The sequence below is a fragment of the Drosophila montana genome, unplaced genomic scaffold (assembly GCF_035044405.1).
Source record: "Drosophila montana isolate Dmon_TW-CO22-7 unplaced genomic scaffold, ASM3504440v1 contig_3216_1, whole genome shotgun sequence".
NCBI lineage: Eukaryota > Metazoa > Arthropoda > Insecta > Diptera > Drosophilidae > Drosophila > Drosophila montana.
The window spans coordinates 1350895-1364571 of record NW_026998096.1 but is presented as its reverse complement, the minus strand read 5'-3'; the positions used below and the strand labels follow the sequence as shown (position 1 = coordinate 1364571).

At 40.4% G+C, this 13677-nt stretch overlaps 2 protein-coding genes across 2 annotated transcripts in view; one reads left to right on the top strand and one right to left on the bottom strand.

The window, feature by feature from the left end:
* Positions 1-9021, top strand: part of LOC135432898 (uncharacterized) — an 80324-nt gene extending 71303 nt beyond the window's left edge. Inside the window, exons 2-3 of the mRNA XM_064688785.1 lie at positions 8491-8808; positions 8859-9021. Coding sequence (XP_064544855.1) covers positions 8581-8808; positions 8859-9017 — 387 coding nt within the window. The 5' untranslated portion in view covers positions 8491-8580 and the 3' untranslated portion in view covers positions 9018-9021. The remainder of the gene's footprint in view (positions 1-8490; positions 8809-8858) is intronic.
* Positions 9022-11326: 2305 nt separating this feature from the next.
* Positions 11327-13338, bottom strand: LOC135433037 (uncharacterized). The gene is made up of 2 exons (XM_064688968.1): positions 12970-13338; positions 11327-11800 (listed from the first exon to the last, which is right to left on the bottom strand). Exons 1-2 carry the CDS (start codon positions 13336-13338, stop codon positions 11327-11329), a joined length of 843 nt encoding a protein of 280 aa, XP_064545038.1.
* Between the last annotated feature and the right edge of the window lie 339 nt (positions 13339-13677).

Below are 13677 nucleotides of genomic sequence, written 5' to 3'. Positions count from 1 at the left end.
TTTTTAATGAAAACAACCCCTTCAAACAGTGAAACAAGGCCAAAATCAACAGCTGACAATGGCTGGCAGCTGCCTATGCAAAAAACTGGTAAAATTGTCTGCAAATTGAAAGCGAAATTTGAGCTCATTTTAATAAAACATATGCGACACTCGTGCGGGGCCATGCAGGACCCACAAGAGCATACTCACAGAAACCGCATTGCTTGCCAATAATTCTTGCACTATCTTAAGAGACCTCATGAAAGAAGTGCATACAAAGCCGCAGTCGCTGTCCCAGCCACTGTGTCTGAGTTATGTGGAGGCACAGCAGCCATAGCACAGAGTTGGCCTCGCCCGCACTCATGCCCGCGAATAGACCAAGTGTGTCCGCAAAGTACACACAAAATTTACCAAAATGTGCAAACGACAGACAACATTGCCAGTGGCACAGTACGAGTATCTGTGTCCTATGCATGTTGCCTGCTTTTAGGCGGCGAGCAGTGCTCGACCAGAAACATTTTGCGGCCAACAAGAATAAAATAAAATAACTTGACTAAAATGCGACAAGAAAATTGTATTTCAACAATGGAAAGCGATTGCGGCGAAAAGTACAATAAAATGTCGCTAAATTAGACATGAAGAGAACCGCAGCCACAGCAGCGGGGCGGAGAGGGACGCAATTGCATGAAATTTGTGGGGTAAGCACTTCCCAATGAGTTCAAGATGAGTTGGATTTTTAAGTACTAACGGAAACGTTGGCCATATACATTAGTATAGCAGAGCCAACTTGCTCTTGTTCCAATTGAAGGTTTTCGAGACGGCTGCCCGGAGAATAAAATAAAATATAGTTATAGTTATTAAATCTAATGACTTCCGCCAAATCCAATTCTATTTCAATCTCAAATTTAATTGAAAAACATCAGATGTACTCTAAGCAGCACCTGTCCACGCAAATTATAGCCAAAGTCACGTGCACGTTTACAAAACACCAATTAGCAATACATTTTCGACAAATATAATATGCAATAAGAAAGTGCAATTCAATTGCCCTTAATCCTATTAGCTGGTGGTGTCCACGGTTCTTAAAAATTATGCGATTATCCTGATATTGCAGCGAGCAAATGAAATCCACGCTTGCCTCTTGAAGTAATATCAAAGCTCCGTTGGTCGAGTGGCTCGCCCTCGAGCAGCATCACAGTCGTCGCAGTTAGACGTGACAATAACAACGGTGACAACGACACAGGTCCAGACCAATAGTCGACATACAACAGAAGAGAGCAACTTTACCCACTTTGTGTGAAATAATGTCTAGGAATTTGCCCGGGTATTTCCCATTCCGTTTGCCTCTCCCCCCCTAAAGTTTAGTGTCAGATAGAAAAGCCTGCCTGCTGGTGAAACTTCTCAGATATTTTCAGCTCACCTGCGCGCAAAGCATTTTCACAGTTCGCTCGTTGCGATTTTAACAATTTTATTAAATTGAATTTATATCATTTACACGCTTGTCGACTTCAAGTCTAACGCGGCGCCGCCTTCACCACGTGCCTATTAATTTCGCGCTTACATTTTATGTGGCATTTGCAGGCTTTCCGACTCGGATATACACGTTCTCGAGTTTTTCCTAGCCATGCGGCCGCTCTGTAAATTTTTGCTTTCATGATTATTGATGCGGGTGAAATTTAATTGGTCGGTTCGAGCCAAATGTATCTGACTGTCATGCTGCCTCTCCGCCTGTTCGTCTGACTGGGCTGGCTAACTGGCTGTCTGGTAGTCTGGCTGTGTGAATAGAATGAGGCTCATCCCGGTAGACCTTTGTACTTTTGACTGCCTGTTTATCAGATCAAATTTAAGCCGGCTAACGAGTTGAAGTTGGCTCTAAGTACACAACACTACTTGGGAAAACCTTTGGTTGAATTGGGAAGAAGCGATTTCTTTTTACTATGCTTAAGTAAATCCACATAACTTGAGAAAATTGAGAAATATATGATCAAAGGAAGTATATTTTACAGATGAGTAAAAGCTCCTTGTGCGAGCTGAATGTTTTTTGAAACCAGCCTCCTGGGGAGAAAAGACTCTTTACAGTTTGAACTGATGTATGCAATTTTTGAATTGTGCATTCTTAAAAACTCGTTATCAGAGATCTGAAAATTCTCCCCTTTTGAGGTTGTGTTAATGAGCAAAACAGGCAGAAGGAAACACTGAAGACCCTATAAAGTATGAATATGCTTGATCAAAATTAACAGTCCAGTCGATCTACTCCTATCCGTATATCAGTCCGTCCACATTTCACCTTTCTCATCTAAAAACTACATATATGATTCATAATATCAAATTTGTTAAGAATTTATGTGCCTGGCCTTCACAAACATCATAAGAAACAATCCTATCGAACATATAGTACATCACAAATTTTTCAATTCACTTAACGTAATGTAATTTCTTAGTTATTGGAAAATTTGGTATATGTTCTCAGTACAACATGGTACTGGTAAAACGCGATATTAAAAGATTTGGTAACTTTTTTGTAAGCAAAACAATTTTGTGACAATTTTTATTTCCTTGCCGAGGATATGATAATTTTACCACGAGGTAAAACAATTATATACATTTATCAGTCATTATCAACAGGCAATATGATATAGCTATATCCGTCTATAGATTTGTTTCATTACAAAATAGTCTCATTTTATTTAAAAAAAAATATTGATTGAATTTTGAAATGTTACAAATCTAGATTCATAAATATTAAATATTTTGACTGATCTCATTTAAAGACAAAATGAAAGCACGCTCTGTGCAAGCCGAGTTTTAAAATATAAATATTAACTGAACTGTAAACCAACTAAAGAGGAAACTCGAGTGTTTTGTCCTAAAAGCGAACACAAACTTTAAACGAAATGCCATGCGTGCCTACGCTAAAAATTTGTTTAAATAAAAAACTTTTCTTATTTCACGCTAAGCGAAAAAGGAGTAAAACCAAAACAGTAGTCAAACAAATAAGTAAAGGAAAACTTTGACGCCGATACAATTTCGTAAAATGTCGAAAACTGTGATTGCACCGCCTCCACCGCACTTGCCCCATTTACAATTCAGAGGGGCGAGCGGGAAGAGAGAGAGAGAGAGAGAGAAAAAAAATACTTTCTTAGCAACCAACTTTGAGTAAAATGTAAATACTTTTTCGGGCAAATATTATCACAATTCCACGCGGCTGCTGCCAGAGATACTAAGTAAACCGTGGGCCACAGAGCTCAGAACGAGAAGTCGACGGAAACGTCTAAAATTGCAATCAGCGAACCCAAAGCGGATCAGGGAATGGGCATCAATATACTGATGCTCCATAATCTGCTCGAAGAGGTTCTCTTTTGTCAAGTGTTTACTGATCAAAATGGCAGCGAACGAAATTTAAGCAAAACACATGCCTGATTAAAGAGCCACAACGCCATTTTGGTTTGGTCGATTAGCCAGAAATTCGTTGCATAATTATCTAAAGCCCTACGCGATGCACACGGCTCGCATAAAAATTCATTGGCCCAATATTTCGCATACGCCGCGTGACGCTCGACAAACTGCAATGCGATAAACTTGAAGTGTCTGCAATGAGGACAACGATAATGGTGGCGATGAGGATGACCACATGGCCATTGGCAAGGACAGCTACATGCGGGAGATGGGCAATGACTAGAACATGCCCGGGATGGACATCGATTACCAATTTGAGACCGGGCTGCAGATGCGGCATTGGGCTGCCGTCTGCCATATTGCGCCTGTCAGTGGTAGGGCCGAGCCATATTAATCTGGTTAATGATGAAACTGAATCAGCATTTTAAACGAGCCACTGCACAATGAAGTGCCTGCCAGGATGACGTTCTCTGTGCTCTCTGCGCTGCTGTGTCGCATAGATGGTCGAGCCTGCAAATAAATTAGCTGTGGCTTTGCCTTGCCTCGGCCATTGGCAATAAAGTTGCGAAAATTTCTCCTTTTTTTTTTGCCCATCCATTCAGTTTTCCGAGCTGAACCTTAACGCAACTCCATACTAGCACATTAAGGACACACAGGATTCGGGCAGTCTTCAACGCTTGGATTTAGTCCCTAGCGACCTTTTCCACACACAACATTTTTTGAATGGTTTCGTTTAGTGGACTCAATTGTGATTTATGGTTATGAGAGGCCCATATAGCTGATGATACAGATGCCATATCTTAATTTGGCGATGGGTCATAATATGTTAATAGTTGTCCCTTTTTTTGTGCGTGAATTTTTCATTAAATTTCGCCAGGATCTTTAAAACAAACAGCTTGTTGAGGCTATATGCCCAAATTGTTGTGGCCCCCGCCATGCACAGAAAAATTGCTCAATTATTCAAACGAATTTCACGCATTTAATTGTGTAAATTTAGCCAGGCATGACATGAACGCCGTCTGGTCACCCCCATGGCCAGCTCCAGGCCCCAGCCCACTTTGTCGCCCGGTTCAGGTTCACATTCAGTTGCAGGGCAACGGCAAACGAGTGGGCTGGCTAACGGTACGTAACGTCATAATCACCCCGAAGCGCACGTAATTGGCCAATCAATTGTGTCATTGTTCGCATTTATAACGCGGCCTAGGCTTGGGCCGGCCGTGATTTATGAGCTGATGTGGGGAATACTGGAACTGAGGCCAGGCCTGGCGCTCATATTGCAAGCGTTGCAAGTGTTAGGCCTAACTGGAAGTTAGTAAAAAGGAGCGAATAATAAGAATGCACGAGTCGCTTCAGATCTTGCACAACAGAAGTTTTTATGCAGTTGTGGGTGTGTTTCTCTCTCTTTTTACCTCTCTTCTTCTTTTTTTTTTTTAATGTAACTTTGTAACAAATGCAGAAAACGAATGACAACTACCGTTTCCGGTACGTGGGGTGGTTGGGATGTTGGTGGTCTCTGCTCGCCGGCTGTCACATCGAAAAATTACATGCCTAGCGCAAAAGTTTTGCCTCTTCATTATTCTAACATCAAGTCGAGCTGGAGCGGCAAGTCGACACGAGTTGCGGTTTGCAATTTTTCTTTGGCTTCCCTTGCCGCATTTTATCCCGATCCCACTCTCGCTCCCGGTCCTGCATTTTAGCACAGTCTGACAAAGTGTGAAACGAGGCAAAAACTTTTTGGGCCGCACATTCTGGCTGTCTCAGACTGGCAAGGCGTGCCAAAAAATTATACACTGCATTTTAATCACAATTCAAATCAACGAAATCATCGTCGTTATTCCAACAGCAGCTGCCGCTTCGAGTTAAAACGCGAACGCCTGTATGTGGAAAATGGAAAAATGCCACTTGAGCAAAACTTTTCTGCAGCTTCACGTAAAGGCGATGCTGCTGTTGTTCCTCATTAACTTGCTGAGCGACAGTTGGTAACAAGGAGTGAGACAAAACTGTCAGCAAAGAGGCATTTGGTGTGGGAGTCTCTGAGTTGTAGAATTAACTGCTTTTTATTTCCCAAACTAGAAATGGAAATACGACCGGTATTTCAAGTGTATTTCCTTTTAAATAACGTCTTAGTTGTCTTTAAGATGATTTCAACAGGTTAAAATAGTCTCACTCTGACCAAAGTTTTATTTTAACAGATGAGTCGATCAATCTACAAGGTTCTTGGAGAATGACTGCAACATTCTAGATGTTATTGGGTTATAAATGTATGTGACAGACATTATTACTTATGACTCCATAAAGTAATAATGTTTTTGATATGAACGAAGAGCCTAATCGATCTAGTCGCAAGTCTACCAGTCCATCGTCCTTCTGCATAAACGCACAGATCCAAGAGTCTTTAACAAAGCAGAGCTAAAGACTTTAAATTGGAAATGTAGATCCTCGCGCTATTTAATTTGTTTATCAGATCATCCCTAGTTTGACAAATACCGAAAGATATCGATTTTTTTCAAACAGTTCTTTGATAAGATATGGGGGATTAAACGGGCTAAATATACTAAATTGTATGTAGATTCTACCCAAGGTATCATGTATTTTAAATACCACCCCGTGCCGTTCACAAAACTAAACAATTTTGGAAGTATAGTCCAGCAATCGGGCTATGAACATTGATGTTATTTAAGAGCAACATTTGTCTACTCTTAAGCTGAATGCAAAGCTTATGACAATTTTGCTTGTGGATGTCTTTTCATACGTTTGAATAGGGTATTACATTTTTTTCATCCCTCCGTATGATTGGCTGAAAATAAAGTTTCTTTTATAAAAAACATTTTTGTTATAATCAGGATCTACCTGAAAAGTCGGTAGAAAATGATATTTTCATAAAAACAACTCATTAGCGAACTCTTGAGAGAAAATCAGATATTGTGAATTTCAACTATGCTAAGCTTGGATTGATTGTAAGATGAAACTTAACACGACATTGAGAAAATGGTCCTAGGGGTATTTAATCTTTGTCACCTCGAATATAGCCTCGCTCTTGTTTTTTTGATATGTTATGTATCTAAGATCTGCACGTCCTTATTTACGGACAGGTATATAGACATTATTATCCATTCATATGAGGACAAGGTATGTGAAGTGAAAATTGAATGGAAGGGTAAAATGCACCGGTCTAATAATAATGTTGCTTTTATAGTCATATCTTTTCGCTCTTCACAGGTAAGTACCTATCAGCGTAATTAAATTGCTCCGGTAAAGTTTACCTTGTAGTTTTCTCACTCTAGCTGCAGCTCGGAGGAGCCGGGCGATAGAAATATGATAAAGTGCCGTTTTTAGAGGCGCCTGCAGTAGCCGGGCAACCAGGACAGACGCAGCCGCTGCCGCCGCAGTCAGGCAACATTTGCCGGCACATAAATTCAAAAAGAGCCGCTATTGCTGCTAACCAAATCTTAATTATAAATCTAAGGAAGCACTTGAAAAAAAAATTACCGCAAGCGCAGTGCGCTGTCCTGCTACCGAGTTGCAAGGGGAAAATGGAAGCACGAAAAAAAAGAACAAAAAAAATGAAGCGAGTACAAAATGAAATGATGATTTAATAGAATGGTCTGCGGGCACCGCCAGCTGGTTGGCTGAGCCGAATGAATGGGCAAGACGAGCCAGCGGAAATGACTCCATAAGCTGCTGCAACCATAAACCGGAAGTTAACAGACTTTTGCTGATGTGGCAGTTTTCGTGCTGCTGCTAGGACAGGACGAGCTGGAACTGTGGGACCTGAGCTGCAGAACGAAGCGGACCCCGGACACGCTCGGCGGGCAGTCTGCGAAATTGTGACAGCGCATGGCCGCAGGATAATCAAATAATTTTTTTCTCCGTTTTTTTTTTTTTTTGCTCATCGTCTTGCCGTCCTTCGCACAATTGCAGGCATCTTTTTTGTGGCTTCGTCCTAAAGGCTCCCGCTGCGCTGCTCTGGCTGGCTCGTTAAATTATTGTGCAACATTGCCACAAAATGCTAATTGCCGCACGATACGATCAAGGCACTGCACAGCCATCTTCATTCCCCATTTTTCACTCTCTGGCAAACAAAAAAAAACTTTTCCAAATTGCAGCTGTCAATGAATTTTACTTGGTTTTGACAGTTTCATTTTCTGCTCCTCTCCGATTTGCTGTCCTGCTCCTCTTATCGCAATGTGTCAAACTATGCTAAATTTTATTTGCTCCCTCCCAATAAATCATCCAAATTCGAGTAAACCAAAAAGTTGATCAAGCTTTTCTGTGCTGCAATACCTAATTAACGATATTCTGTTCTATTCTACTGCCGTTTTGCATTCTGAAAGCATTTTCAATTTTATTTTGCCATCATAAATTTCTGCTGTAATTTTACGGCTATTAAAAATGTTCACGCCATTTATGCAGCGAATAAATGTGCAATTGTTTGCTCAATTTCATTTGTATTTTTTACGCTCGAAAAGTTGTGAAAGCAATAATGAATAAGAAGTAATAATTGTTGACTTTTTAAAGTGTTTTAAAAAGCGACAATAAGTTAAGCATGCGTTAAAAAAATATTCAAATATAAAGGGATTTTTATTCTGTGCAAATATACTTAGCTGTGAACGGAGAGATCCGGGGCAAATATATTTCAGAGCACACGGAGAGATCTCAGAGGAACAATTTTTAATTTTTAAGTTACAATATTATAGTATACTATATATGTGGTAAAATAATTCAATTTTTTTGATTACCGGCTTAGGTATTACTTTCTAACCTATGATCTCACGTTTGTTTATGTAAATAGGTATATGCAAGTAAATAAAAGTTTTTACAGAGCATCTGCCAGTTGACCATTCATTATTGTATAGTGTATGGGCTAATGATTTATGACATTATAATATAATTATAAGATCTATTGTTCGGTTGAATTTTATTGGGTTGTCATCAAATACCTTATGACATTCTGGCGAAACAGAACTCGTTTGGAGCTAAAATATGCCTCGTGAAGCTAGAGTTATTTTAGTTATAGTTTTGATATTCTATGCTACGCAATTAGCCGTTGGTCGTAAGGTAAATTGTATTAAGTTTAGTTTCTAACTATTTATTTTCTTTCTTATACCCCCCCAGGCGTTTAATTCGCTGCACTTTCGCAAGGTTTTCACTAACTTTGGTCGCAAATATGCCTCAAATTATGCGGCACGCATTAGTCCAGATCACATGGCAATTAACATGACATTGGATATAATTCGAAACCTAACTGTTGATCTTTGGCTGAAAGTGAGCATCGCGCAGCGTGAAACGAAAAATACTTATCGAACGATATTTTCCTACAATATGAACCTGTGCAATTTGCTTGGCAAAGGCAAAGGCATCAACGTCTTCCATAGTTGGGTGCAGAACATCTACAGGTATACAAATATGCCTCGCAGCTGTCCGATTCAAGAGGTAAGTTGGAAATTTCTTAATCTGAATTATTGCTAATTAAGTTTCGTTAGGGTAACTATTACTGGAAGAACCTGCGACCCGATAAAGACAGCATTCCCGCTTTCATAATGACCGGTCATTTTCGCATTGATTCCTTATTTTATTTGCGGGACTGGGGCAACGGTATGCTTACGAATACCTCAATGTTTGTGGACATTAAAATGAAGTAGCAATACGTTGGCTTTTTATATGAAAATAAATTTGGTAATAAATCTAATTTTTGTTACCGACGTAAAGAGGATCATGATTTAGTCGGCTTTCTCTTCCAGTGTAGGGAGCTTGGATTTATTGTCCTACTATGGCACCTGAAAACTGCAGCTCCCCACTTCCAAAACTTACTCAAATGTTATTGAAGCAAATCAATTCACACACGAACGGATTATTTTATTTGTATACTTTGAATAAAAAATTGCAAGACTTTATAGTCCAATTGGTTTAGACAATATTGAACATAAACGCATGTTGGCTGCCTAATTTGGCACATTTAAGCCCCATGAATTCTTTATGGCCCCACGGCTATCGCTTCAATCTGATCGCTAACACAATTTTTCACTTCCGATTGAGCAAATCGTTGCACGTGCACTTCGCATAAATAAATTAATGAGCCTCAACCTGGCTCTGGTTGGATTTGTTCCGCACGCGACACGCGCGCTTTTTGTTGCTGGACAAGGATATGGATAAGAATACGGAAACAGACACTAACGGGGACACGGACGCGGACACGGACAGGGGTACGGGCACGGACATGGACATGGACAAGGACATGGACACGCAATTGAATGGCGGACAAGTGCAGCAGTTGTTGCCACTGCTGCTGTTGGCTGCGATTTATGCGAGTGGCAAACTAAGCGCAAAATAATTTAAACACTGACAATAACAGTTGGCCAAAGTATTTCCCTTAACAACTCGCCAAGTTTACCCGGCTCACGACTGGTGCATTCTGCACACTGCAACCGACCATCCACCCGACTCGCCATGCGGCATCCTGGACCCGCACTCGACACGTTCGCACGCGCTGGCAAGTACGCAACGTTTTCAGTGGCTTCTTTTCCTTTTCTGTGCTTTCATTTCCCCTGCTTTCATTTTGCTATCATTGCACTTCCGCTGAAATCAAGGCAAAATCAAAGCGTAATTTCTTGTATTTGTCGCCATCGACAAATGTAGGAAGCGTCGAGCACTGCTATTGAGAAAGTCCCGATCCCATGCACTGCAGGGCTTTCGGGAACATCTTTGAGACAAATAATATTGGGTGTGGCAAACGGGGGTACTCAAGGAAATTGCCATCATTATTGTTGTCGTGCTTTGTGTTAAATAACGTTTAGCGTTTGTTTGGCGTGAAATTGATTTACAGTGTGAAACGCTTTTGCGTTGATTTCTTATGTCCTAACTAAGTAAATGTTAACCGTACTATCAAGCAGAGGTTGTCGCGGCCTTAATACCTTTTATCCAATGAGTGGGATAAAGTTGTTCAAAGGTAGCATTCAATATAGCTTGAAGTTATATATGATTGATCAGGAAGAGTTTTCATTTGTTCCCTGTGTAAATATTGGCATACAATTTCGGTTTATAGAGCATATCTTGGATATTGCAGTAGTAGAATTTTCACTATTTAAATTGTTTAACTTACACCCTGCTGTATTTGTAGGAAGTCATTACCTGAGCTGCCCAAGCAGAATACAATTTCACGTTCTCTCCTTCGCTCTCTCTCTCTCTCTGCAATAAATGGAGCATTAGGCAAATTTTGATTCATGCCGCTTGAACTGAAACAGCCCAATTAGATGCCGCAGCAGGCTTTGAACTAATTAAACAAAGCTTACCTGAATCACTGATTAGCACTAGTCAAGCGGGCAGCTGAGATGGCCGCAGGCGATATCAGACGCAGGGCGTTAAGGAGGAGCCATCATTACATACACGCTATACATAATTATACCAGCGGGAATCATGGCAAGCCGTCTCTCTCACACACTCACAAGCAGCTCTGTTTGTGAGCCTTAGGCGAATCGCTGGAAAATTCTGTGAAAATTATGCCAGGCCGGACCGCCTGGTGAGCCAGTGACAAGTGCAGGTGGGCGGCAATTAGGAAGCGATAAAGTAAAAAGTATACACGCTATCGAGAGGAGGCGGAAGCAGCTACGACGAGAAGTAAAATGGAGTTAAAGAAGCCGTTACCGGCAGCTCCTTTTGCTGTGTGCGACAGCTGCCAAGCGTAGCAGACGAGGACGATGATGACATCGAGGACATTGTAGCTAAATTGAATGTTTTATTTTCGATTTTTTGTTCCATTTTTCTCCATCGATAATCAACAACGTTGCGTGCCACATGTTGCAGCCTTGTACAGGATATTATTATTATTTCTCGTGAGGCTCCTGGCTGCAACGACGCCGGGACTTGGATGGATAATAATAATGTGCGACCTGTAATGATTGCGATAGCAGAAGCGTCTGTTAAAGCCATCTTTTGATTTATTTAGTTCACTCGCTCAGTTGTACAGTATAGAATCAATCGTGAGGGTGATCACTCGATCTTCTGTTTTGGTTTTGTACTTCCCATAAAATAAATAGAGCTTGCCACGGTACTCGCCAGGATATAGAAACTGGTGCGTCATAGTGGAGCCCAATTTCCAATTGTGTAGATAGTAGTAGCCCACCTCCACCGGGCAGTTGTGCATGAAGTTGCCGTTCTCCAGCATGCTCTTGAACCAGCTCTTAAGCAGTCCATCCTTGACATTACTCACTGTGGCACATACATCAAAATGATGGCTAAATATAGTTTGAAAGTTCTTCGCGTTGGCCATTCGCAGTTGGTAGTCAACGTGGGCCTTGAAGCCTCGCTGAATAGGCCTGGCTAATTCCATATCCATGTTAAGGGTTTTATTCGCAATAGTAACGGTGAAGTTCTTGAAATATTTCGTATTGAAAGTATAGTTGCTGGCCAGAAACTCGACATGACGTTCCTGCAGAAATTTTAAAATTTTTAGTATCTCCAAATAGTGGCTATGCGAGACTTACCGCTTGACTAGGATAAACATTTACACATATCACCAAGCCAATTATTAACAATGCTAAACAACAATAAAAGCGCGACGGTAGCATTTTGACACGTACAGCGACCAATTTCTAATAATACGAACAATTGGTAAATTATTCAATATATCCACTCATCTGTTTAAATAACCCAAAAATCAATTAGACACACGCGGCTTCAATGCTTCAACTAATCATTTATTCAGCTCTCTACCGAAACGCTTATCTTAGCATCAGCTCGTTATGAAGCGATCATCGATGCACTTGTTCTTGTCACTGAATTGTGATGAGCTCCGCTCGCTAATGGCCGGCATGTGAGGTGAAGTCATAATCCAAATTTTATTTCACTTTTTAAACTGATTGACCTTCTGCAGATTTACAGCATAACACCATTTTTCTTAGGTGAAACATATCCTAAGGAACATAATCCCAAAGAAACATATTCTGCATACTTGAAATCTAACCGAGCATTCCAACTTTTAATCAAAACTTTCTGTAGAATCATGGCTTAAAGCTAGTTTGCTAAATAGTTTTTTTTTGGAAGGAAATCGTGCCCTAGCTCTTGCTGTCTCTGGGCTTCTATGCTTACTAGTCTCAGTCTTGAGCTGTGCAGAATGTCAGTATTATCGGATTACTTTATCATTATCCTCCAAAGGAATTGGTTGAAAATTGTGTTTGGCATAAAAAATCCAGTTTCGCAAAAAAAATTTTATTTTTATAGTAGTACGGATTAGCCAGAAACTTTTGAGATGCTCGTTCTGGGTTTAAGATCTTTCTTGCTGTGAAAAATGACTCTATACCAAACACAGTTGTCTTATCCTAACTCATCGTTTAGTATAGTATAGTTCGGAAACAAGCGTGTAATACATCGTATGTTGGAGAGTTAGGATAAGTGCTGGCAAGTTATTAGCACAGCCAAGAGAATGATGTTTAATATGAAGTAAAATAGGCTTCAAACGTTTCTAGTATCTGCTGCATAATTATTACATTGGGCCTTACCAATTTGCTTTGCTTGTCTACAAGATTTGTAATAGTAAGAATAATAGTTAACAACAAATTAATTCGTTTTTAATTTTGCATAAGCAGTCAAGTCTATTACGAATTCTTCCTGCTTTGACTTGAGTTTTCCATAGAAAAAGTAAAAAGTGACACGATAGTCGCCCGCGTACAAAACCTGAGGCACCAGTTGTGGATCCACCTTCCAATTGCGCAGAAAATAATGGCCCTCGGGCACTGGGCAGTTGTGCACGAAGTTGCTACGATCCAACATGCTCTGGAACCAGGCCTTGAATATGTTTCTTTTTACCGTAGAAGCAACCCCACAAGTGTCCATTGTGTGGGCAAAGACGCGTTGATATTGTCTGCTTTTGCTCAAACTGATCGAAAAGTCGACGTGTACATTGAAGCCACGGTCAAAAGTCTTTTTGGTGATCATATCGAGGTTGACCGTGTTGTTAACGATGCTCATGGTGAAGTTATCGAAGTACTTTGGGTTGTATTTGCACCCGCCAGATTGGACAATTACGCTAGACTTTATTGAATGAACATAAAGAAGATGTTATTTGTTGATGTACTAAACTATACTCACGGCTTTCGCAACTGGCAGATCGCAGATCGAACATAATAAAATTATGTTAAGGCCGTTTATACAATGTATGAACACTTTCATTCCGATTACAAAATCCAAATGACGTTTCAAATGTTATTTCTCATTAGAAACAAAATGCGGTGCTAATCTAATTTTAATTGATATTCCCAATCAGCATATGATAGTAGTCAGCCTCATGGAAAATGAAACAAATTGTAT

Coding starts and splice junctions, on each gene's coding strand:
- LOC135433037 (XM_064688968.1), bottom strand. CDS start 13,338: ATGAGCATCGTTAACAACACGGTCAACCTCGATATGATCACCAAAAAG. Junction 11,801..12,969: donor AGTCAAAGCAGGAAGAATTC/GTAATAGACTTG, acceptor AAATTTCTGCAG/GAACGTCATGTCGAGTTTCT.